The 27387-nt window shown below is 37.4% G+C and overlaps 2 protein-coding genes across 9 annotated transcripts in view; both read right to left on the bottom strand.

Moving 5' to 3' along the window:
* The window catches only part of LOC136277430 (fibroblast growth factor receptor-like 1), a 98081-nt gene that overhangs the window by 36075 nt on the left and 34619 nt on the right, over nt 1-27387 (bottom strand). The window lies entirely within an intron of this gene.
* LOC136277445 (macrophage mannose receptor 1-like) lies at nt 141-27134 on the bottom strand. 7 transcript variants are annotated; one of them, XM_066159558.1, is made up of 14 exons: nt 27130-27134; nt 26474-26506; nt 19602-19717; nt 18768-18954; nt 17928-18136; nt 16564-16611; nt 15054-15207; nt 12582-12835; nt 8304-10317; nt 7550-7599; nt 5331-5472; nt 2275-2390; nt 1450-1560; nt 141-823 (listed from the first exon to the last, which is right to left on the bottom strand). In XM_066159558.1, exons 3-9 carry the CDS (start codon nt 19690-19692, stop codon nt 10220-10222), a joined length of 1041 nt encoding a protein of 346 aa, XP_066015655.1. In that variant the 5' UTR covers nt 19693-19717; nt 26474-26506; nt 27130-27134; the 3' UTR covers nt 141-823; nt 1450-1560; nt 2275-2390; nt 5331-5472; nt 7550-7599; nt 8304-10219. The 7 variants fall into 7 exon arrangements, with proteins under 7 accessions (XP_066015655.1, XP_066015657.1, XP_066015649.1 ...); XM_066159560.1 differs by lacking the exons at nt 26474-26506; nt 27130-27134 and adding an exon at nt 20910-20932; XM_066159552.1 differs by lacking the exons at nt 26474-26506; nt 27130-27134 and adding an exon at nt 19825-19883.

The following is a 27387-nucleotide window of genomic DNA, read 5'->3' as shown; positions in this document are numbered from 1 at the left end:
GCAAGCGTATGGAATTCAATGACAAGTTTTGAGACCCCGTTATCCTCGAATACTTTTTAAAGCGCCACTGAAACGAATTCTAACTTCCTTCAAACTAACGGAAAATTCCCGTCTCAAAATTAAATGTGCTAACAAATGAAATGTATACGACGTCGCAAGGTTTGCAGCTCGAAAGCGGAAGTCCTGACCTGTTGGAAAGTTGAAGAAAGGGAGAGGTAAAAAAGTTAAGGTGTCACGTAACCGGTAGCGAAAGGCAAGTGAAAAGTAAAAGTATAGTGCGAGAGTTGACAAGGGGACCGAGAACGTGGTCAGAGACCATACATATACCGGCGACTCTGTAAATATGATGAATATCTGTTGTTTTTATTTCACCAAATTTTAATTGCTTCTGCAAAAAAGTAAAATTAGAAATATGTGTCTTTGTTTTTCCGAATCAAATAACTTCGTGAAAGGATAGAATGCTTTCAAGTATTTGCAGGCTCGCTAAATTACCGTTGTTTTCCGAACAATAGACTTCTCATTACAGTGACAAAGGAGAGTGAAAAACAAAATAATGTATCAGCCAAAAATGTGATGAGTTTTACATGTCAGCTGGCATACTGTGGGTAACTTCTTGGTCTGCTTGCAGACGTAGCACAGGTTGATACCGCAATTTAAGTTATTCCAACTACCTGCTAACCACGACCTTATTTCCACACAGTCCTCTTGGCCATGGAAATCATTTGGTTCGTTGTTGCTATAGCTTTTGTAAACAGATGATGACCCATCCGACCATTGGAAATTGCCTTCAGTCCTGAGGTCATTAAGTCCACTCCAACAAGGACTACATAATTAAATTAATGATAAGAATAATTATAAAAATAATCATAATGACTATTATCTTATTAATGATAAACGACAGGTGAAATAAGTGCAGAGAGTTGTACGATACAACGCACGAACTGAGTCAGGTCATAACCAGTAAGTCATATTTTCAGAATCATTCAGTGAGACAGTGCACAACTTTTCTCCATGCACGATTTTGAAAAAAACTCAAATATTGGTTGTGTTGGGAGTTAGATTTACGCTTTAATAATGTAAGTTTCAACGCAATGAGAGTAAAAATGGAATTAAACTAAATTAATAGTCAATTGAACGCAAAGAAACCATCTGACAGCGATAGACGTTTGTGCACATGTTTGTTTTCTCCATGCGTCCATTCTTTCGCAGAAATATAAGATTAATATGTCTCGCAACGTTTTCCGGTTTAAGAAGTAAGTGTTGCACACAGTGCAACTAAGTTTCCCTTTACCCAATGATTGCAAAAAATGCTGCAACAGTTCTTTACGCAATATTGAGCGTTACACTACCTTGCAGGAACACATGTTCCCACCCCCCATTTCAAAAATTATGTTTTTCGACTTCTTTATATTTGGTAAGAATTTAGTAGGGGTATTAGACCGCGCTTACCCTGAGATATGGTGTTCTATACAGTCGTTCTCTGCAGCACTGTGAATGCTGACAAGGTCTCCTCCACGGATTCTCTGACATGCCTGTCGAGCGTCTTGCCATGCGACCCGGCTTGATTCAAAATAAAGCAAAGTAGTAACACGTGTTATTCCAATGCATCCATGCAGGGGGGCAAATGTCAGGGGCTGTTGTAAAAGAAATGCCCATAAATAACAACCTTCCGTAATTTTCTCCCCGCCACGAAAACGAAAATAAAACGGTTAGCCACACGTGTTGGATAAAGCATATCCTGTGTTCTGATTGGCTTCACGAGTTAGATAAAGTGTATCCTGAGTTATGATTGGCTACACGAATCAGATAAATTGTATTCAGTGTTATGATTGGCTACACGAGTCAGATAAAGTGTTTCTTTGACGCACTGCCTTTTCAGGACATAAAACACATTTTGGTGCTGCCCATATCTCTACCATTTTTTAAATTAGATCAACCCTCTTCCTCAGGCATAAGAATTCAAATTAAGTTGGATTAACTACGAAGAAAAGCAAATCCCAGAAGTGCTTCTTCGTCTACTTTCTCTCCATCGAATTGACAATTGGAAGGTAGAATATTGTAGAGGGAGTAAAAACCCTCGTGAAAGCGACGGAAACTAAAAGCAAATCCAACTCACATACGATCCAGTTCTAAGAGTCGGTCTGCGTAAGCGGAGTGTTCTTACGCCATGCATGCCAACATTAATCAACCTTAACTTAAATTTTTCCTTCATAGAAAGATTTTCACAACATGGTATTGCAGTTGAAAATGTTTTTTAAGTAGGTTCACACTCACCTGATCCAAAGACATTCCTTGCATCGCGAATAACAAGAACGAACGGAACACAAACTATCAACGCTTTGAACAAGTGCGAAGTGAGTATCATGGTGTCTGCGTGAGTCCAAGTGAGACTGTAAAGAAAACAAATACTCAGTAACATGGAAGATACTGGAAACCTAAACAATTGTCAGCGCGGATGCTATACGGCTCGTTATACATAAAATAAAACATTCTGTTTGCTTACCTGTTATTATCAGAAAAGTATACTAAAGGAACAACAAGAAACTCTGCGCTTTGGCCAGAAGTTCGAAAGCGAAACTGTTTTTGATACCAGCCCTGACTGATCCCTGGTTATATCAACAACAGTATGGTCTTGCCTCAAGCAAACATTACGCAAATGATAATGTATCATTGTGAAAAACAAAGTGACTCATTTCCAATAGCGTACATCTTTAAGTCAAGCATATAATGTTTAGATTAAACGTATAGATCTTGCTTGATGGTGTTTTCCCACGTTCCCATGAAGGATTTGAAAAGCAGAACTATTAAATGGAAAATTCATGGTAACAAGTGTTAAAATTCTGATTAAAGTATTGCTTAAACGGTAGGACTAAGAAAAATCATTCGGTCGTTTCCTTTAAAACAGCCAGGCTTTTCAAGGACCATTGCCCAGTGCTTGTAGTAGGTTTTGTTTCCAGGCCAGGGTACCAAGTTGCAGTCAAATCTTGTTGCCGAGAAAGCTTTTAGTGATGCTATCTTTAGGACGAGTCTATGACTCATGGTTTTTTCAGCTTGGAACATATAGTAATTATAGAGAAATGATATCGATCCAAGATAAGAAAAAACCTAAAAAACTCGTATAAGGCTCAGACCAGCATGTTACATTATTAAAAGTTATTGCTTTTTCATATAAGTGCAGTTTTACACGCCCCTTATATTATTGCTGTTCCTAAACGTTTTTTCTGCAACCTTGCAACCGAATGCACCCCATCTCATAAAGCAAGGTTACTTGGGATATATCTTAGAGTCAGCGTTAAACGAAAAGAAAACTTTTATCTTATAAATCAAGGAATTCTATCTTGTATATCTGAAATTTGATTTCTGAGCTCTAAAGGACACAACGGAAGTCAATCTGTCAGTTCATGTCACGTTTTGCATCTCGACGAATTCTCGTAACAAAAATAGATTATTAAGTCTATATTTCTTAGCCCTCAGATTAGACGTTTTACTGTATAAAAAGTACTCTTAAGGAAATGACTATCCTCGTCCTGTTCAGAATTCGTTTAATATAACGTAGTAGCAGTGCCCTTAATCAAAATGAAACCGACGGGTTCCTCTCCTCCTTTCATCGACATTCAAAATCCGAATTAGGAAAGAACTGATGCAATGCTAATGCAAAAATAGCAGTTATTTCGAAATTTTTGAGGCAAATTTCGCAAAGATTTCCGTCTTCAATTTTCTTAATTATACAATAAAAATGAAAACTGAAAAAAATAGGGCTTGGAATCTGCTACCCTTTAGTGTGGCCGCAGATGCACAATGAAAGTTAAGCTCCAAATATTTTCAACCATATCAGAACACATTTGATGATAGAAAATAAGAGGCCAATAACACAGTAGTAACAATCTGCATCATGGTTAAGTTTCAAACCATATACTACTAGCACACTGGTTCGGCGATCAATGAGAAGCATATTTATCCAGTCGTAACCAAATTATCCTTGTTCTTTTTTCCTTCCCAAAAGAAATTGCACGTACCTTGTGTTATGTTTCCGTATTATCAAGGTTGAACATGACGAGTTTGCCTTACTTTGACATTGCTTTTAATCACCAAATTTTACCGCAAACGAGTCATATTTTTTTCAATTAGTTTTTCATGAGATTTGGGAATTAAAGAGCTTAATGATTCGAGATCAATGCCGCGGAACTAAAGGAAAAAATAGATTCTTGAGATTGAAGTTGTTATTGTGCTAGCGGAATACGATTCAAAGTGTAACGCAAATTCTGTATAAGACATGATTCATTTTCCTGTCAGATGAAAATATGCCAGTGGATGCTGAAAAGCGCACTTTAGGATATCAAGACATTGTTTCCACAGTTATTGTTGAAAAGCTCAAATTTCAAGTGCTTTTCATAATGAAACCTTTCTCCAAGGTAACAACTGATTGACTATTGAAATTTTGATGATGAAAGTGTGACGCTTAACATTTTTTGCTAGCACATAATTCTCAGCTACTAAGTATAAGACCATCCGTAAAGTGATTTTAAGTTTTTCCTTTCAATTTTTTTTCCACCGAGAGGAGAATGCACATGACAGCCAATTGAAATGTAAAGTTCTGTCTCGTGTCCTTATCATGAAGAGTTTATACAGTTTTTAAGTTTATTTTAATTGTGGTTGAAATGAATTGACCATATTTGAGTTTGGTTGATAATTTAGCAACTGGTGGAGTTGGGTGTATTTTCGCGTACTTTTAGCTTCAGTTCGTGTAGTTGGTGAAATCAGTGAAGTTGCTTAGCATTGGGTGAGCTTTAATCTAGCACACTGTAGTTCAGATGGTAGTCCGATTGCAGGTTTTCACAGATTGTATAACTTTGTGCTGTTTAGTGTAATTTGGTGTAGTCTGGTTTAGTTTGGTGTAAGTTGATGTAGTTTAGTGTAGTTTGGTGTATTCTGGTGTAGTCATTGGTGTAGTTTGGTGTAGTCTGGTGAAGTTTGATGTAAGTTGGTGTAGTTTGGTGTGGTTTGGTGTAAGTTGGTGTAGTTTGGTGTACGGTTTGGTGTAAGCTGGCGTAGTGTGGAGTAAGTTGGTGTAGGTTGGTGTAGCTTGATGAAGTCAAGTATGGTTTGATGTAGTTTAGTGTAGTTTCGTGAATTTTGTTGTGGGATGCTGTAAGTAGCTTAAGTTCTTCAGCATGGTTTCGTGTAGTTCCAGTGAAGTTTGATGTAGTATTTTTCAGTTAGTCTGTCTCAGCTTTTTCTAGTATGGAGTATTTTCAATTGGTTAAGCATTGGTTAATTATTATCAGAAAAATTGTTTTCAAGTTTGTAGTTTTTAGTGAAACTCTGCTTACCTGTAATGCGCATAGAAAAAGTTCCCTGTAAACACGGTTGGTGACTTGACGTTCTCAAGGTGTTTGGCTGCGAATGATGATTCCTGAAGTATCAGTTTCTTTCATAAAGTTATTCAGAGCTGCTCGCAATGCATTTGTGTTCCTTTTCATTAAAAAAAAAACTTGCGTCATTTCTCAAGCAGTCTTGCCCACGAACCGTAAAGGCCACAAAAGTTCATAAAAATTTAAATAATCCCGTTTTGGGCCCGTCAACGAAAAAGAGATAATTGACTGTCAAATATTTTAGATAACCAACAAACTGAGGTAGCAGAATTTGGAGCAAGGTTACAAAAAAAGCAAATTCTATTTGCCTACATGCTGTTCATAAGTCATTGCTAGATCACACACACAATCATACATACATATAAGAAAAGCTTTTCTTATGTGCGTAGAAAACCTCGAAATGTATAACTCGCTAAAATGGATTCCTTTCAACGGAGTAAGCAGCCAAATAACAGGAAATGTACTCTGGAAGTAAGGTGAGGTATTTTCATTCAGCATTTGACCTATTTTTTTATTCTTTAGAGCGGTCATAAATATTCCCATACAAACCCTTATAATTTCACCTTGACTGTTATTTCGAAAGAGGATCATCTCACAACTTCCGTTTGATAACGAGAAGGGTTCGCCAGAGTCACGAGAAAAAAATGAAAGGTTTTTTTTTTCACACAAAGAAAAGCTCCCCGCATGATAGACAACAATACAAGGCAAAAGCCTTAAAAAAACCTAGATGCATATTTGCACGTACTCAGGCTCTTGTAATGGTAAAATCTAGACGAAGTCTAAATACGATTTTCACACCTATAGTTTTATGTGCAAGTGAAAGGCACGTGAAAATCATTTCAAAAGCATGCGAAAATGTTGTCGCTGATACCTAATGTTTTCATATGTTTTTCAACGTGTCTTCCTTGAAGCTTACATGTAAAACATCTTGTAAGCAAGCATGCACATCAGAGCCTTGACAGTGATTTGTGACTGGAAAGACCTTGAAATTTTAAACTCAGACCTCTAAAGGCGCGCCCAATGAATCGTCATCTAAATATCACAAGGATCAGTATTTGCGTTGTTGGGGTTTCTCGTTGAATGTACCCCTGCATAATAATCTCTGATCTTATCGGCCTTATCAATACTTACTGATCAAGCTTATCTTAGAAGAAAATTAATTTTATCATATGCTAAGGAGGATTTGACACAAGGGTCGTGAGCTTCATCAGAGACTTAAAATCAACACGGCATACCTTAGACTAAGACCTTCAGTAGCAAATATATCAAGAAGACCCACGTCAATCTCGATGTAGAAAACTATATAGTACCGTTCTGTGATGTGTTCATTTGTAATTGAACTTCAAGCATGGGTATATAAACTGTTGCGGTGTTCGCTGTCTTAAACGGCGCCAGATCTTTTCTTTCAGCAAAACATGAGAATAGAGCGTAGAGTTCGAAGCAGAAACGTGGATAATTTGCCCAAGGGGTTCCCACTCTCAGACTGCGCAAAATTTTGGAGATTTCATAATGTTGATTTGTAGAGGACGACCAAGATATTCAATAGAGAAATAAAAAATGCGCCGAGTGCGTTTTGAGTTCTATAAGCAGGCGGGAATTTCAGGAACACGAGAGAAGTGCAGAGAGGCACTCACCTTCGGCTCGTGCTTCTCGCACTTCTCGAGTGTTCTTAAAAATTCCCAAGTGCTTATAGAACTCAACAATGCTCGAGGAACAAGTTTTTTTTTATTTTTTTCATAAAATGTATCGTGAGGTGCGCGCGCTCATACCGATGACGTAGGCTGCGTGCATTATATTTCAACGGTGCACTCGTGTGACGTAGACGCGTGCGTCATGGAAATATTACCCGTTCTGACCAATCACAGCGCGCGCATTTCTCAGAGCAATTTATAAAAAGTTTTCAAACGCACGCTAAGATATTTTTCAGGTTCAGTAAATCTTATATTTCGCCACCTTCTCGTTATCGTCGCCATCGGTGTTCTCTAAAAGTCTCCTGTACTTTGCCTAAGCGTAGTTTTTCCCGCAATCTTTTGGGAAAAATGGCAGATCGATTGCGTAAGCTAACCAAGAATGAGTAACGAAACTAATCATATCTCACTAAAGTTAGAATTCGTAAAGAGATGTCACTGTGACAGTCCATGCACCATTCAACCCTTTCCTTCTCCATATTTAATTACCTTATTATCTAATTCTCCTCTTCAATTTCCCAACGCGGAGGATTGAGGACCTGGGAATAGAACACAAATATCACGGGTTCACGGTGAAAAATCGCACAACTTCTCAGATAATGTACCTGATGAATATTACTAAGTTCACGAATTAGGCGAGGTGCAGTGAGGGTGGGGGTATGGAAATAATTAACCCAAGAGTAATGGGGGTGTTAATGAAATTCTCCATCACCAGACAACAATGACAAAGTCCATCCAACCTACATATAAGCGGAGAAAAATCTTGTCTACGTTATTGTCTGGCGAATGACAAAAATGTGGTATTTTACCGCGGAATGGACGCATATGGATGCTATAATCAGAGCCACACGAAATATGTTTTCTAAGTCAAAAATTAAATATGATTGAATCTTAGCCTCCCGGGAGAAGGCCACTTAAGCAAGGGTTGTGTATGTATGATTTATGAGTGAAATCAAGGCTCTGGATTGTTGTCTTTCTCTAAGCTGAAGCCCTGACATCTCGAAATAAACCTTCTTTCTCTGGGATTTCTCTTAAAATTATACTTCAGTCTTTCTATCTCCTCGTGTAAAAACACTTGTTTCTCACAAATCCTTGGCCATTCTGAATACAAAATCTCTCCCAGCCCACTTGCACCTAACGCAAACAGCAGTTTTGGTATGGAATCACGTTGCATAACAGAAACACCGTTCTAAAACATCGCGACAGCTTTATTTCAGGAAAAAAAGACAATGTGCATACAAACCTTTTAATGTCACAAGCACCAATGGAATCGATGACTGCCTATAAATTGTAAATTTGGAGAAATTTTGAGATGGCTTCTACCAGGAAAGGATGAATTCTTGCTGTTATTGTTATGCTCAGCTTGTTTGATCCTCGAAAAGTATTCTTAGGAGATTCTCTGGCAAAGTCTTAACCTTCTCATTTGACAAAGGATTTCCTGTGATTATAGCCAACAAATCTTTTTTCTTTCTATTTTACATTTTTTTGTATAACGCAACTTTTTAGCCGTATATCAACATTTCAATGGAATATACATGAATCCACATTATTTACTTTTCATCAAAATTTGTTCCTTTTTATCTCCATTTTCAATTGTCGCCACGGATATCTTAGAAAATGCAGTGACCATGCGCAATTGCTTTACCATGGATGGAAATGCTTAAGAAATCTCCAACAATGAACCTGACCCGGTGACCCGTTTGCGACATTCGCGGGCTGAAAAGCATTTTTAAAAGAAACTGCAAAATTACTGTGTTGCGTTTCATAACGCGCCATTAATGTGTGGCTGAGTATAGGTTACGACTCAACCAAAACAGCCATACTGAAAAAGAAAAAAAACCAACTTAATGTTAGAAGATGAGGTTTAAAGATAAGTAGTTCCTACAAATTGTCCTGAAGGTTGCCAATGTCGTTCGCAGAGTCCTTGTCATTTTTGACAAGCGGTTGCGCGCCCCGTCAAGGAACTAAATTGTCTGGTCATCTGACTTACTTACGAGCATCTTAAACGCAAGTGTAGCGATAAACTAAAATTTCCGCCACGCCCCGCATGACGTGATTGATTTGCAATCGTTTGCTTTGACAAGTTAGTGAATTGCCACTGGATGTAACAAAATTGCCATTGCAAGTCAAAAAGTCGCCAGAGCAAATTGCTTAATCAAGGGTCTTCGCATGTTACTGAGCTGCGCCTGCAAGTTATAAGAATACCACGTCAAGATATTAGACTGCCATTAGAAGTTATTAAGTTTCTATTGGAAGTTACTGAAATAAGAAGACAAATGTTTAAATTGCCATTACAACGTACTATATTCTCACTGCATATTGCTTAGTTGCTGGTGTAAGTTGCTAAAATACTATGGCAAGTTACTAAATTGCTGATAAATGCAATTTACTAAATAGCCATTATAAATTACAAGGTACAAGAATACAAAGGCAAATTCTTAAACTGCCTCAGCAAAGTAATATATTGCCACTGCAAATTGCTTAGTTGCTAATGTAAATTGCTAAAATACTACGACAAGTTACTAAATTGCTAATGCAATTTACTAAATAGCCATTGCAAGATACAATACAAAGACAAATTCTTAAATTGCCTTTGCAAAGTACTAAATTGCCACTGCAAATGGCTCAGTTGCTATTGTAAGGTACTGGAATCCCATGGCAAGTTATCAAATTGCTATTGCAAGTTACTAAATCGCCATTCCAAGTTATTAAGTGTCCATTGCAAGTTACTAAAATAAGATGGGAAATTCCTAAATTGCCACTTCTATTGCGATTGTAAATTGCCAAGTTGCTATTACAAGTCACTAAAATACCATTAAAAGGTATTAAAATAAGATGGCAAATTTCTAAATTCCCATTTCAGAGTTCTCAATTGCTATTGCAAATGACAAGTTACGAAAATACCATGGCAAGTTACTAAATTACCTTTGCAATTTACTAAGTTACCATTGCAAGTTGCTATGTTATCATTGTAAGCCACCAAGTGATGCCATGCAAGTTTATGTGCAATCGCAAGTCGCAAGTCATTATGTTGCCATTGCAAGTTACCAAGATGTGGTCCGAAGTTAGCAACTTGCGCGCCAAGTTACGAAGTTACGAACCAACAAACAAACAAACAAAAGAAAAAATTCAACGGTAACGGTTAAATTCAACTTTCCATTAAATCATCGTTGGGAGGGTTAGATGGACAACATATAAAAAAAGCTCACCCGGCAGTCGGTCATAAGGTGGAAGAGTTGTAAGAATGGGAAGAGCGTCTGTGAAATAAAAAAAAAACAAAAACAAAAACCCTCAGTATATGCGAGTGAGCTAAATGGCATTAATTAAGTGATCTTTCTTGAAAATACTACCTAGACAAATAATTTCATCAGGAATTGAAAGAGCAGACACTGAGAGAGAGAGTATAAGCTAACAAACTCTGCATATCTGTAGCCTAATTCACACATTTCCTTATTTTTTTATACATTTGTAGTCGTTTTTATGGTTATCCATTGTTTAAATCGTAATGCTTTTATCACTCGAGCATAATCTTATATTATTCAAACTACCATTAATGCTGGTTAGGTGGCCTGACTATATCTCTAACAGTCATTTCAAGTATCCCGTATTCAGTTTGTGTACAAATCACCCATTTTCTTTTCATATTCTTGTATTGTTTCTTGCCTTCTTTTTGAGTTATTTTGTTAGCGTGTAGAGTGGTATGTTGCTCGCACCAATCAGATCGTCGCATTAGGGTATGTATCTCGCACCGATCAGATTGCCGCATAAGGGTGTGTATGTCGCACCAATCATATCACAGCGTTTGCATATCATGCACCAATCACAGCGTTTGGGTATTGTTTTCATGTAAATGATGTCATGGAATCAGGGGGCTGCGCACAAAGAATGACATTAACCAGAAATCTTGGGCTCATTTGAAAAGTTTTATGATTGTGCCTTTCAAGAGCCTCTTCGAGTGAGGTCGAAATTTTTCGGAATATGAAAGGTTCACATTTATTTTTATTGTATAATTTTTTCTGATAAAACGTGTTTTTTCCGCACCTTTTCTCATAATGCACACGCCGAATAACTTAAATTTCATCACGTACTGTGAAAACATCATCCAAAGTCCAATTACGACATACCCAATCATTGCACTACATGAACATGAGGCAATTGTTCACTTGCTTGAAATGTATTCTACCAATCAAATTCCATTTTGTCACATTAGACTTCGCCCCATCACATGCCATTTCCTTGTAGACAACCTGCATTTTATCACGTATTCTAACCGCATTATCCGACACCACTGGAAAAAATTTACATGAAACTTTATGCTACAGATAGTGAATTTTCCACGCATTCTCCCGCGTTTTGACTCTTTCTGGGAATGAAATTCGCTTTAGCTACTCTGGAATTCACTCAATCGCGTGTTAATTCCAGTAAACAACCTGTATTTTATCACGTATCTCACACACAGAGGGCAAAGTCCAGATAGGTAACAACCAATCAAGGATCCTTCTTTGAAATATGATCATTTTCTCTTGCTTAGTGTATCTTCCCTTATACAAGTTCGCCATGTGTCTTTGGTTAGGTTATATTGGAGGTATGACAGTTTCAGTCTGCTTTTCGCTGTAAAATTACGTGAAATTATATTTTTGAGGTGAGTAACTGTGGTTCCCTTTCTGTTAGAGGAACGGCTGTAAGCAGAGTCTCTTTCGCAACCATCATTTGGTCTCGTCACACAATGGTGTTCTCTCCAACGTGGAAAAGAGGGTGTTGTGTGACGAGAACAAACAACGGCTGCGAAGGAGATTATAGATATATGGTTATCTGCACGTCTGAAAATTTCCCTTACAGTTATTTCTTTCAGCCTTGCTTTATAATGTTAAAAATTCCTCACCTTACTATAGAAAACACGGTGGCCATGACAATAAATTACGTGTGAATAGAGCAATTTTCAATTGAGTGGCAAAAAATAACCCGGGATTGCTTTGTTTTTGCTTTACATCGCTATGTGAAAAAAAAACACCTCAGTCAGATTCAGAACTAAAACAAATTTCGACTTGGTCACCCTCGTTTTCCCGCGCTTCATGCAGTTTGCTTGTTTTTACTTCAAGTTCGCATAATATGCCTCCCCGTGATATGTTTCTTCTTATGCCAGTTCGGCTTTTGAGATTGCTTTGGTTTTAATTACATGACACCCAATCAAAAAGTGCTCTAATGTAACATACCATACGTACCTCCTTTGCCTACAGGACGCACTTACAGAGGCTGATCGTAGTAGAACCTACGACATCTGTCACCTATGACCCCAACGTTGCACAAGGCCTATCACACCGATTTTTTTTCAAAGCTTGAAGATACAACATCCGACTCGTCATCGGAGATGTTGGGTTCAAATTCTCACTTGGAAGTCAGATTTCCCTCTTTCCCTACGTTAATTTGACATCTTTAAATTAACTTATTTTGTGTGAACATTTTTCCTCGATGGTTGTGTACTTTATGGCCAGTTCATAAAATCATTTTTTTCTTCACAAACCTGCCTCACAGATGAACCCGTATCTCTGACTACATGAGGCAGTCCTCCATCTTCCTTCATCTTTATGAGGATTCATGAGTACGCAATCCATGGACGGGTTATTTTTTGAAAGTTCATTGACATTCCAGTTGGTGTATCTGATAGGACTGTTATCTGTCCAGAAGAATGTGCCCTCCCAGATCAAGTCATTAAAGCCAATCCAAAAATTAGTGCTGTTTTCTCGAACGACAGTATTCAAGAATGCCTGTTCTTGCCTGGAAAATGAAAAGCCAAACCTCTTTTAGTTTGTTTTAGCTTCGGTAAATAAACTTAGTCTTACAATTGTTAACTGTAGTTTGCCGTCCACGTTACTTCATAGTCTGGTCATGCCCATGCAAAAGAGTGTGCGAAAAGCGGGGTTAATGATTGATTGAACATTAGTTGAAACGAGCACGTTCTTAAGGGCAAATGCAATTATTTTATCGCCAATCACATCTTTGAAAATACCTGAAAGTTTAAAAACAAACCAAAAAGCATGGCAGCCTCGGAGAAAGCAATATGAATCAAGGTGGTTTAGAACGATTTCTTATCAAATGCCAATTCTTTGATTACCTGATATTTCTATTCTTTTTTTTTTTTCATCATAAAAGGAAACAAAGAATGTCTGAACACTTCGTACAACCTCACGGGATCGCTATGGGAACTAAAATGGCAGTCGCTTTTTCCGTTATTTTCATGGCGGACCTTTAAAAACGACTGTTAGCCGCTAGTCTACTTAAATCATTCGTTTGGAAAAGGTTAATCGATGACATATTCTCTCTGTGGAACATCCCAATGGAGGAAATTTCTATTTTTGTAGACTTCGCCAACTTGTTCCACCCCACAGTCAAGTTTACTTGTGAAATGTCACCCGAACACGCTGTTTTTCTCGACACAGAGATATTCAAAGGACCACGTCTTTCAACTCTTAAAATTCTCGATTCACAAACCCATTTTAAACCCACTAAAACACTTCAATATACACATTTCTCATCCTGCCACCCCTTTAATACGAAAAAGGGTTTTATCAAAGGAGAGGCATTAAGTCTTTTAATGACCAACTCAATAAAGGAGAATTTTGATAAAAATAAACGAGATCTCAAGCAAAGACTCTGTAACAGAGGCTATCCTACGACGCTCGTTCATAAAATCCAAACTGAAGATCAGTTCTCCGACAGAACAAAGACCCTTTGTAACAAAACAAAGAAGGCGAAAGAACTTTCACCGTTTGTTACCAATCACAACCCGGCCACACCGAATCTTAAAAAGGTTCTCACGAAACACTGGCACATCATTCAACACCAGCCTAGACTGCACATATCTTTAACCAGCCACTCACAGGAAGGAAAAATCACTCAAGGACATTTTAACCCGCGCAAAACTTCCTTCAACGACGCCGCAATCATAAAAACATAAACAAAGAAGTACCTTGAAAAGGTTTATTTTCAACTCAGAAGGAAATTTACATATGACCGTTTTCTATTAGCAACACACTCAGCTGACCGCAACCCAACTGAACCAACAAAGCTAGCCCCTTACCATTCCTTCGTTTTTTTACTTCGGACCTTTTTAGTCGATCATTCATAGCGAACGTAGAAGCTGAGGACTTGTAGACTTCATTGAAAACTGATTGATTATCAGCCAGGTACAAAGTCACCTCTGGACAAGAGGGTAAGGATGCAATTTTTCCCGTTAGACAATTACAATATCTGTGGGTGCCAATTAGGACTTCAGGGCGACGTGACAGTAAACCGATTCCAGGAATTAGAGTTATATTCTACTTTCAGCAAAGATTGTACAAAAGTGACAGCTTATCATAAGAACATTACCCGATAAGCCTCGAGCACACCTCATCTCGAAACAAAACAAAACACTGCGTTACAGTAAGTTTTCGACATAAAAGAGGAAAGAGACGAGCTAAAATAAACAACCGTAAAAGGCTCACACTAGAGCTGTGATATAAACGCGTAACTTGTAAGTTTAATAATGGTACTAGGACTAAGTAAAAGGACTGAGTGGAGTCCAATTTGCTCTGTAATTTGTCAATCACGAGTATGAATACAGACAGAATTGGATGACAAGAAGTCCTGTTACCCATTAATCATAACCGTTTCAATTTCCGAAGACAACAAATCCATTTAGGTCAAATATCTTTGGTAGAGACAATGTCTAAATAAAGAAATTTCTCCATTTTGGAAATTCCTCAATTTTTTTTAGGATAAGTGGCTGTTGCTATGGTTATTTTGTTTTATTCTGTGATTAGTGGATTTGGCTGAGAGGACGTAGTATGATTGACTACTTCAACTGTCCAATACACTATCCGATTACAGTCAACTGTCCGATTGCACTGTTCGATTACAGCTCTACAGAATGTATAATGAAAAATAAAGCAGCTAATGCACCAATCGCGTTTGAGGAAATTGTAATGGTTATGATTAAATATATAATACTTACTGATTATCGACTGTAACAAGGTCTCCATGCATACTGGTGTTATTTCCTTCTCGACAAACATCCCTTGCTTTCTGCCAAGAAAGAAGAGGATCTGACACGCTGCGGTAACAGCTCTTTTCATAGTTTACCCAGCCATCCTCACATCGTCCAAGGGCTTATAAATAACAAAGAAAAAACAATCACCTTGGCCCGTCTCAAACCTCTCATGTACCAAACTGAAATACCTATTTGAATGGAGTTAAAAGAGAAAGTTCTGCAGAAGAATATATTGTTAAACTTAATATGTCGAACTGATGCTATACAGTAAGAGAAGAGAATTATGGGACGCGAAGTAATCTTTCGTGCATTATGTTTGGCTCATAAAAAAACTTCGTTTGCATAGAAGTTGCTCTACAGTCAGAATTTCGTGTGTGCCACTCGCACAAAATTCTTGGGTCAACCAAAACTAATGTTCAGCTTCATCGACTCAAGCATCTTTCTACTTATGAACTCAGTAAGGAGGTAAATTTCAATGCATGAAAAGTTCAAAGTTGGATCGGGGCCTTGAAGTCTTGTAGTACCACATTTCGCATCGTAACTGCACACAATTTCACGCTTCGCGCGTATATCGAAAACGAACTTCACAGTTGTTTGTTTGTTTGTTCGTTGTTGTTGTTGTTGTTTTTTACAGCCGTCGAGCGCACCTAAATTATTAAGGCTTGCTATTCTCTCAAAACAGCTTTACGGCGTTTTGACTTTTTTCTAACTAATAACTTTATTGTATATGTAAACTGCTCAGACACAAATATGATTTCTCAAGGCCACAGTAACATTAAGGTAAATAATGATGTTTTACTCTTTGGATTGAATAAGCTACAATTTGTTTCTTGATACAGCGCATTTTTCTCTTTTTTGTTCTTTCTTTGAACTTAAGGCGCGTGCACTTGGTTGATTGACCAAGTAATCTAGGCGTCAGACTTCGTGTCCATTTTCTTTAATGTGTTGCAAGTTGGTGGCCAGTAGAAGTCTAATAAGTTGAAACGCGTTTTTACTGTGTTAACCACCTGGATAATCATAGCTAAACAATTTTCTGCCTCACTTCATTAAACATTGTTCTAGGGAGTATTCAACACCGTAAAATATTTAAGACGGTACGCGCGCTCTCATTGGTCGATAGTGTGTTTAGACTAGAGCATGTTGCGACGTCAGCTTCCTGCTTTCCAACTTCCTTTTTGGCTAGGTTAACACAGAAAATGTCTTTTACCGCTTGAATATTAATACATTTGCGACAAAATCTTCTTGGAAGATTAAACTCCTTAAAATTTGGTGTTCATTCCTGAATCAGCTAAATCTGAGATGATCGGAAAACTTTTATGTACAATACCTCTTTCATCTAAGATATTCCGACAATTGAAAACCAAAAGTAGCAACTAAGCATTCTGGCTCTTGTTTACAAACACAAACATATTAACAATAAACAATATTGATAACAAAAGGTTTAGTGTCTCTAACTAATGTCGATAATACTTACTTGGTTCTAAAGCCCAAGAGTTCACATTTGATTCTGGTATGATGGCGTCTGTGAATCACATCATAAAAATATCGTTTAGTACATAGCCAGTGCAGAATTTCTCTTTTAATCAGCCGTCACTTTCTGACAAAAACAAATTATGGAATATTTTGATTCAGACGGGCAGTATTGTGATCGCATCTGTTACTTTAAATGAGTATCTCTAGCGAAGCAATGCTCCGAGGCAACTATGAAGGGGCCGGAATAACAAGCATATGGAATTAAATGACAAGTTTTGAAAAATTCTAATTTCCCTCAAACTAACGGAAAAAAAATAGTATTTCGAAATGAATTTTAGGTACAACATTGCACACTTTGAAATTCGAGTCATCGGCTCGTATCTCTTTCGATTTTGGAAAATTCTTCTCAAAATTAAATGGGCTAACAAATGAAATATACACGACGTCGCAAGGTTTGCAGCTTGAAAGCGGAAATCTTGACGGGTTGGAAAGTCGGAGAAAAAGTGAAGTAAAAGAATTAAGGTGTCACGTACCCGGTAGCGAAAGGCAAGTGAAAAGTAAAAATATAGTGCGAGAGTTGACTAGGGCACCGAGAACGTGGTCAGAGACCATACATATACCGGCGACTCTGTAAATATCATGAATATCTGTAGCTTTTATTTTTTGCCAAATTTTAATTGCCAAATTTTATTGCCAAATTTTATTGCCAAATTTTATTGCCAAATTTTGTTGCAAAAAAGCAATATTAGAAATATGTTTCTTAATTTTTCCGAACCAATTAACTTCGTGAAAGGATAGAATATGCTTGCGAGTAATACAAGCTCACGAAATTGTTTTCCCAAAATACACTACAGACCCAGCATAATCAACCCAAGTTTAAGATATTAGGAAGCCTAGTTATAAAACAGATTACCTTGTGATCAGTGACGTTGCCTTGAATATTCGTTTATGAAATCAAACGTCAAAGCTAAAATTGTTCTCAATAGCACTTAAATCCTTTTCACCCTAACATGGACTAGCAGCTAATTTCTCCCTTGAATATCACCCCTGAAACAAATATCATAGTCACGGGAAGGGAATAAAGGAAATGATCACCAACTAAGAGGCTCTTGACTTTTAAATAAATTCTCCCTATCAGCACCTTAGGAAATTTGTAGAGAACAGTATGGAGAATATGCATACTGATCTTAGGGTTAAGTTTTCAGTAAGGGCTTGCGGTGAGGTTCGTACATGCTTGGGATAGAAATTTGACACGAACAATTGACTTCTCATTACAGTGACTACGGAGAGTGAAAAACAAAATAATGTATCAGCCTAAAATGTGATAAGTTTTACATATCAGCTGGCATACTGTGGGTAACTTACCCTTGGTCTGCTTGCAGACGTAACACAGGGTCCTACCGCAATTTAAGTCATTCCAACCATTTGACCACCAATTTATTTCTATACAGTCTTCTTGGCCATGGATATCATTTGGTTCGTTGTTGCTATAGTTTTTGTAAACAAATGATGATCCATCCGACCATTGGAAATTGCCTTCTGCTCTGAGGTCATTAAGTCCAATCCAACAAATACTACATAATAAAATTGATGATAAGAATAATTAAAAAATAATCATAAAGACTATTATTTTATTAATGATAAAATACAGCTGAATAATTGCGCTTGCACTGAGAGTTGTACGATGGAACGCACGAACTGAGTCAGGTCATAACCAAAAAATCATATTTTCGGAATCATTCAATGCGACAGTGCATGACTTTTCTCCATGCACGATTTTCAAAACAAACTCAAATGTTGGTTGAGTTGGGAGATAGGTTTACGATTAATTAATATAGATTTCAACGCAATGAGATCAACAATATTTTTTAAGTAAAAATGGAATAAAACTCATTTAATAGTCAATTGAACACAAAGAAATCATCTGACAACAATAAACATTTGTTCTTAGGCCCATTCTTTCGCACAAGTATAAGATTAATGTGTCTCGCAACGTTTTCCGGTTTAAGCAGTAAGCGTTGCACACAGTGAAACTAGGTTGCCCTTTTCCCAGTGATTGCTAAAATGCTGCAACAGTCTTTTACGCAATATCCAGCGGTACACTCCCTTGCAAGGACACATTTACCCACCCCCCTTCCAAAAATTAAGTTTTTCGACTTCTTCATATTTGGTGAGAATTCAGAAAGGGAGTTGGACCGCTCTTACCCTGAGACATGGCGTGTTATAAAGTCGTTCTCCGCAGCACTGTGAATACTGGCAAGGTCTCCTCCACGGATTCTCTGACATGCCTGTCGAGCGTCTTGCCATGTGACCCGGCTTGAGACAGAATCATTTGCAAAGTAGTAACACGCATTATTCCAGCGCATCCATCCGGGGGGGCAAATGTCAGGAGCTGTTGTAAAAGAAATGCCCATAAATAGCAACCTTCCATAATTTTCTCCCCGCCACGAAAACGAAAATAAAACGATTAGCCACGCGTGTTGGATAAAGCATATCCTGTGTTCTGATTGGCTTCACGAGTTAGATGAAGTATATATATATCCTGTGTTGTGATTGGCTACACGAATCAGATAAAGTGTATTCAGTGTCATAATTGGCCACACAAGTCAGATTAAGTGTTTCTCTAATGCCCCACTTATTCAGGGCCGTAAAACACATTTTGGTGCTGCCCATATCTCTACACTTTTCATAAAATTAGAACTACCCCTTTCCTCAGGCGTAAGAATTAAAACTAATTTGGATTAACTACGAAGAAAAGCAAATCCCTCAGGTGATTCTTCGTCTACTTTCTCTCGATCGAATTGACAATTGGAAGATAGATTATTGTCGAGGGGGTAAAAACCCTCGTGAAAGCGAACGACGAAAAATAAAAGCAAATCCAACTCACATTGTGGGAGTCGATCTGGGTGAGCGGAGCGTTCTTGTTGCTGCGCCATACGTGCCAACATTAATTAACTTAAAGTTAAAAATTTCGGCAAGGAAAGATTTTCAGAACGTGGCATTGCGAGTGAAAATGTTTTGAAATAGGTTCACACTCACCTGATTCAGAGATATTCCTTGCTTCGCAAATAACAAGAACGAACGGAACACAAACTATCAACGCTTTGAACAAGTGCAAAGTGAGTATCATGGTGTCTGAGTGAGTCCAAGTCAGACTGAAAAGAAAACAAATACTTAGCCTAAGTTATATGGAAGATATTGGAACCTAAACAATTGTCGGCGCGAATTCTAAAATACTAAATAAAACATTCTGTTTGCTTACCGGTTATTACCAGAGGAGCATACTAAAGGAACAACAAGAAACTCTGCGCTTCTGCCAGAAGTTCGAAAATAAAACTGTTTTTGATACCAGCCCTGACTAATCCCTGGTTATATCGACGACAATATCATGTTACCTCAAGCAAACATTACGCAAATGATAATGTGCCATTGTGAAAAACAAACTGGCTCATATCCAAAAGCGTACATCTATCAAGCATATTACGTAACAACCACACCTGTGCCATGAAAGAAAAGCTGACTGTCAGCAGTAACAAAGATCCCAAAATACCTTATTTCTGATTTGTAATATACCTCATTTTATAGAGAAGCACGATTATCCCTGTCTTTTTCTAAATTTTTTTGTTAAATTTTAAATATTTTTAAAGGTGATATCTGCTGTAAGTTCCAAGTGCAACATTTATTCGTGTTGGATTTTTCACGTGTTCAGAGTTTATTATTTAAGTCTTTTCACCCGGTAACCAGCCAACGTTTATATTTGTTGTTTCATTAGCACCTTTTTCTTTTCGTCATTTTCATTGCCGACCTATTGCTACCTCACATAATTGTTCGATATATATATATCAACAATATGCCTTTCTTCTCTCCTATCGCGCAAAGTGCAGCTGTTCGATAACTTAACGTAATTTTCGCTTATCTTTTTCCATTTTTGGCCTTTGTATTTTGCAGTATTGATATTGGTCTCTTGTGCGGCCTTAACAACGTTAGTGTTTAAGAGTCCTCTTTCCGTCGTGTTGTTCGTTATTTCCTTACATCACATATTGTGTAACTTTTGTTATTGTTTGTCATTTTAGTTTAAAACTACGTCACTTCACCGTTGACTAGTTAAAGTAAATTGTTTTTTTGTTTCAAAAACTTTATTTTGCCAAAAACTTTATTTTCGCATAGTGCAGTTTCGTCTGCCTTTCATTTTTTAGGGGGTTTTAAGGGTATTTTTCCAACACTCCAAGTGGCGGGTAATTATACCAGAAAACCAATATCAGTTACAGTTTAGGTTGTCTTGTCTAAAATATCTCGGAATGTTTCGGTTTCTAATCAATGTCGTGCAACGTTTATAATTTCATGTACCGGTTGACCTGTCCAAACTGATCCAATGGTGTTTTGTTTCAACCCATCCCTTAAAGCGAAGTCATTCTGTCTGATCACTTGTTATTTCGGCAGATAAATACTAGGAAGGAATGACAAGAAAATTCATTCTACTTCTACTTCAGACTTCTACCAGCGGACTCGTAGGTTTTACAGCTGAGTCTTCCTTTTGGTGCCGACAGGTTTTCTCAGACCTTTTTGAACAGCACGAGCAAACTTCCTGCACTAACTAGTTAAGGTCATGATTAAGATCGTGATGTAAAACCAGACTGATTTCAAGTGGTTATTCTGTATAATTCAAACACGTAACCAACTACAAAGGAAAACTCTGGCATAAGAAAACAAGTCTCCGATTATAGAAACAAGGACGGCCAACTTAGTTAGGCGATATTACATTTCTCAGAATCCTGAGGGAAAAAAATAAAACAAAACATGTGATCTAAAGGGTGAGACACAAACTTCCGTCAATAACGAGAAGCACTTGTCAAGATCTAATGTGTGCTGCGATTGGCCAGCAGTGAGCGAAATTTTCCTTAATTCCCAAAGCCCATAATACTTTCAGTATCAATTAGCTTATTATAGCTAAGAACGAGACACGGGCAAAATCCTTGGTTTCCATAGATATTGAAAACAAAAGCCTTCTAACTGTATTACTGAAATGTCATCATGACTAAGGAAGAGAAAGGATATTGCGGAAGAACTATCTCAACTTTGCTTTGCACGTTTCCTTGGCCGTATATACTCTGTCACGGCTCTTTACACTCGCCAAAGGACTCAACATGGACCTCCTAGATTTTCACAGAAGACCTTCACTAAGCTTCACACTCCAAGTATTGCTGGCTAAAGTAAGAGCGGTATCGATCATAAAAATATTTTTCCCAAATCTGACGAGCCCGTATCCATATTGCACAAGTTTTAAGATATTGATAAAGATATTGTGATGTTTACACAAAATTATGCGTCAAGTTTTGGTAAAACTAATGTAGGTCAAACCAGTATTAAGCGGTCACCCACAAGGAATGGTTACCGCCCCTTAATACATGTTGACCGCTTAATATAGGTTCCGCTGGCAAAAATTAGAGCACTTTATGTGATGATCTGAATCACATTTTAATTGGTCCTTAACGATGTACTATTGGACTCTATATGTTAAATCGAGCATGAAAATGTTGTAGCTCCCATTGAGTGCCTGCATTTTGACGTCAACATCCGGGACATCGACCATGAGCTTTGTCGAAAAAGAACTAGTTACCGTGTTTGTACTAGCATATTTTGCTAACCAAAATTGTTGAGTTATGGTTACCCTAAACTAGAAATAGTCGGTAAGTTCCATCGTATTTCGTATGTATTGTAATTTCGCTTGCTAAAGGTGTAATTTTTGTTCGTAGAAAACCTGCCTTATTGCCTAACTGAGTGTTTACTCGGCCTGCTTACTGGAACATTTGTGGATTTTCTTTGGAATACCTGTAAATAATTTGTTGAGTCTCACGCTTGTGTGGTTCTGCGAACTGCGTAATAAACATTTTTCCAAAATCTGATGAGCCAGTATCCATATTGCATAATTTTCTGACTAGCAACTTGGTTTACTTCAATGTCATTAAGCATTAAGTAACTAACAATGTCCCTGAATAATAATAAATAGGCCGGAACACACGAACGAAAGCAAAATTATTTGGTAGCTCAGGAATGAAGTACAAAATAGTAATAAAACTAGTAATGATCAAAGATTAGTAAAGTGCGTTCGATCTCTAGTAAATTTTTCTGTACTGATTGCGCAGAAAAAAATCGGTGTCTTCAGCTCAAGGCGTCACGATCTCACTTGAAAGCACATGGAATTGAAGGGAAAGCACAAAGTAAATTGGTTATTCAGCGCAAATGATAAATATTATTTATATACTTATACAGCGCCACGTTTCGAGTTAGTTACCGCACATACAAAAGTAGTTAAAACCTAATTATCAAAAAGCTTGTTACAAAATCTGTTCCTGTGACAAGTCGCTAGGGATCGTTAAACATTTAACCAATTTTCTTTCCCAGTGTTCCTTTTCAACATTCTTTGAAAGGTCTATGAAGCTCCTTTTTCGCAGCTCCTTTGGGAGTTTTCCTCTGTCCACATCATCAAGTTTGATGACGACTAAACTGTTATCTCTCCTTTCCATGAGTCGGTGAAGGGCGTAATCCATTTCAGAACCGCAATAATTGCTATTGAAAAAGTAATTAGACACCACAGCTATTGTTTTTCTTGACTTGTAAACACTGTTGACCATATTTTCACGAAAAGGTACTCCGACAACGAAATCTCTGTAGTGTACACAGCATTTAAAACCGTGCTTTTCCTCCAAAGTTAGAATTAGAGTTTTAGTCACCCAATCCGAGTCTTGGGAGCTGAAAATAACGAACGCGTCGTATTCAAATTCAAGTTCTGAAAGCAAAAAATAAGGACATGTTGTTGGCTGAGAGTTCTATAGTAAAAATTTATTGGAGTAAGATTTTTAATCAAAACCCGTTGAGGTGATTCCTCAGAAAAAAATAAAGTTATTGAACAATTCTTTTTTCGACTTTCTTCAAATGTTCCCTTCCAATGTCTGTTTCGAAAAGTACAATTTCAAAGGTAGGTCACCATACTCGTTTAAGAGATATGATGAGCCAAACGTACCCCACTTATGCCTATTCTAGCACTAATCATGCGCGTCATTTCATTGATTCGCAGCACATTTTGCTGCAGCTGGAAGCAAGGGTGGCTAAAGTAACATTTTAAAACTGAAAAACTCTATAAGTTGAAAGTCTTGAACGTATAGAACAATTTGATATGTAATTTGCGAAAAAATCATGCAATTTTAAATGACATCAACTCAAAACGTTCCTCGAGTCGTTGTTTTTAAGTCATAATTTGCATCATCGAGTAACAGTCTCTGCACGATATTAGCAATATCTTTTTTTCCAATTCGATGAATGTTTTTTAATTTGCCCAATTTAAAGGGGAGAATTTATAAACAATAATTGTGCAATTAAAAAATATGGGTCACCATGCTCGTCCACGAGCTAAAGACCATCCTACCTCATTACGCAGTCCCCTTATTGAAAAACAATACCGTATTCTCGGAATATGCGCGCGCTTACTCGCCTGATTACGTGATTTTTATGCCCAATACAAGATGCACAGTTCAATACCGAGGAATCACCTTAATAATATTAAAAATATGGCTCAGCACGGTTAAAACTCATAATGAGATCAAAGGGCGTTCTCTGACTCAAACACGCGAGCTTTCGGCTTTCAGTAGATAGCCTACACAAACAAAGAAGTAACAAAGAGATCTTTAAACCTCTAACCCAAGTTAGACTAACCTGACATTGAAATTGCACTATTCACGGGCTCCTTGGATCGGGATCGACGGCGCCAGCAGATAAAAGATAAAGCAGCTACGGTAATTAGCACGCCTGCCGAGACGATTCCAGGGACAAGAGCATCGCGAGCCTTATCTGAGGAACGGATACGTTTCAAGGTTATCATTTCTTATCATCAAAGACTTCATACGCAATAGAAGTCAGGAGGAACTAGAATATGAACATGCAAGGTCACACTGGGAGCAGGGTTTTGACGAGATGAGCTGGTGTTTTCTTAGTACAAGTTGGAGGAGATGGCTGTACCTCGAACTCTTCTCTCTTAGCCATTCGCATCATGCCACGATTCTCTACTTTTAGTTTAGCAGTATAGGTTTTCAATCGAGCCCATTGCCTAAATTCCCAAACGTTGGTCCAGCTATAAAAAATAAAGGTGATATCCGCAAAAACAACAACATGTTAAGATGATAGAGAACGACCTTAGTCTGTGTAGATTGTAACTATTCACCGAAAAATGAGAACGTGTCGCATTTCGTACAAAATTATAGCACTTCATGCGCAATAGTGGTGATAGGATCAAGTGGAGTCCACTTCGGTATGTAATTATACTTTTGATTAACAAATCGGACGAACGCGAAGCGATTTGTTAATCTCGACCAATTAATCATAACCATCACGATTTCCGATAAAAATACATTTAGAACAATTGTCTCAAGTTGAAAATTCCTCCATTTTGGAAATTCCCCAGTTTTTCTTAGGATAAGTGGTTGTTGCTATGGTTATTGTGATCAATTTTTTTATAAGTTGATTAGCTTAGTGGATTAAGTACGATTGGCTTCTTCAACTGTCAGATAACAAGTGTCCGATTACAGCCAACTGTCTTGTTACACTGTTCGATTACAACTCTACAAAATAATTAGTGAAAAATAAAGCGTTAGTGCACTAATCAAATTTGAGGAAATTGTAATGGTTATGATTAACCCACAAATAGTTTCCTGTAAATTCAACAATATTTGGCTTTTTGGAAACGTCCAGAGACTAAAGTAGTAGGAACTTAACTAATTTCGTTGTCTTGCTCTCCCGGAAAAGGTTTTGTTATTAAAGCTTTCGCAACCGAAAGGAGCTGAAAGTTTTGGAAAAGTAATTGAGGCCAACACTTATTATAAGCAGAGCTTGTTACATCCAAGTTTCTAAATACAGAAACAGCTAGTTTGTTTTAAATGGATTTTACTTTTTCAGTTTTCTTCCTCTATCTCATATCCTGTTTATCCTGTTTTTTTTTTAATGTCTCAGGATTAGATCCTAAAAAATGCAGCTAAGCGACGTGGGAATTTATTTAACAAATATTACTTACTTTAGTAAATATTAGTAACTTTAATAAATATTTATAACTTTAGAGCAACCACTGTGATACATCGCTTACATTCAGCCTTGAATTAAGGCAAGCTCATAAGAGTATTTTAATCTAGTGGTTTTATGTTGAACAGCTCAAGGTTAACCAAGCCTCCTTAACATGAAGTGATTAGATGTATTACAGTCTACTTCCCACGAAATGATCGTCGAGTGATCATGCAAATTTCCTCCATTCAGCAGAAGAAGTTTGCTTCATAACCCACAATATTTTTATTCTCCCGGCGCCATTTCAAAACGTTTTTGAAATCAAGAAACTGAAAACGCGGTCTAAGATTCTAAATAGTAACCTAGCTTTCACATAACAGTCTTCAAATGCATTAGGAATATGACCACAAACCCCGCATTTTTATCGCGCTTGGCAGCCTAGGACGCATATTCCTTTTTTACTTCTTGACAATCTGCTTCAAAAGTAAAGAGCTACACAAAAAAGGCATTTGTAATCTAAGATAAAAACTTCTTACCAAGCGAGCGAAAGGGCCGTACTGGGAAATATTGGCCCAGGTCTTGGCAGTCTGGACCAATTGCAGCCAGGTTCTTACAAAAAACGACTGGGGGCCAATATTCCCCATTGTGGCTCGAGCAAGCGAGGTTATTGAGTTAAATTTGTTCTATAACTTGCTTGCTTATCAAAAGAAAAATACAGGGCGTATGACCGTTTCCGTGGAAACAGTCCGTATGGCAAAATACCGACCAAGTAAGAACCGATCAGAACGCTCGGATCTACTTCAAGACTACCTTGCTATATAATAACTAGAAGTAATTAAGTTATATAATATATCAATGAACTGTACCTCCTAAAACATTTGTAGGTGAAGCCGTTGGATCTGAACAAAAGAAAAAACTGTTTTTTCACACAACAACTACCAATGACCAATACCCCAGGGCTAATAAGCAAATTCCTTTCTTTTTTCATATCACACTTGCAAAACGTTTCCTTTAAACTCAAAAGCTTGACATGATGAAGAGCACTGAGACAACCTTACACCAAAATACAATTTTCAACTCTAACTATAGAACATTTAGATATCAAATAGTTTTCCAATAACTAAGATCACAGCTCTCCTTTCGAAGTCGAAAATATTCAATGTTGGATCATAAACAAAAGTTTTTCATTTAATAAAACTCATCGATAGATTTTTCCTCCACGTTAGCATTTTCTTTCTTTTTCTGTTGTATTGAGTGGAAACGAAATCAAATCATCACACAAACAACAAACCCAATTTAATATTTGCTCAAAGTTTCAAAAACTCTTACCTTCAACAATCAACCTCACTGTGCAATTTAATTTTCCATAGCTATTGGAAGCCAAGCAAACAAACGTTCCACTGTCCGATTTAAGAACGTCCGTAATTTGCAGATACCAATGTGATTTTACAAAATACCGATCAGAGGGCAGATGAATCTTTCTCTCATCCTTATACCAAATGTAATTTTTAGCATCGCTCACGTTACAGATCAGCTTGACTTCCTTTTGTCTCATTTGTTCAACGAGCCTTGGAGGAGACGACCGCCTCAACTGGGGCGCAGCTGCAGCATAAGACACAAGAAAATCTAAAACTTCAATGTTTGGTCAAAAACAACAGTTGTACTTTTTATAAAACTTATCGATAGATTTTTCCTCAACTTCAGTATTTTCTTTTTCGTACTGAGCGGAAAAATCGCATCTTCTCATTCATGAATGAACACTTTTTATACTCACCACATC

The sequence above is a fragment of the Pocillopora verrucosa genome, chromosome 1 (assembly GCF_036669915.1).
Source record: "Pocillopora verrucosa isolate sample1 chromosome 1, ASM3666991v2, whole genome shotgun sequence".
Lineage (NCBI taxonomy): Eukaryota > Metazoa > Cnidaria > Anthozoa > Scleractinia > Pocilloporidae > Pocillopora > Pocillopora verrucosa.
This window is presented reverse-complemented; position numbering and strand designations above follow the sequence as displayed.

Excerpts from the sequence above, each read along its gene's own strand:
- LOC136277445 (XM_066159558.1), bottom strand. The coding sequence starts at position 19,692 with ATGATACTCACTTTGCACTTGTTCAAAGCGTTGATAGTTTGTGTTCCG. Across the intron at positions 18,955-19,601 it reads AAGGAATATCTCTGAATCAG|CTCCTGACATTTGCCCCCCC; the intron begins GTGAGTGTGAAC and ends CTTTTACAACAG. Across the intron at positions 16,612-17,927 it reads CGTCTGCAAGCAGACCAAGG|ACGCCATCATACCAGAATCA; the intron begins GTAAGTTACCCA and ends TGTGATTCACAG.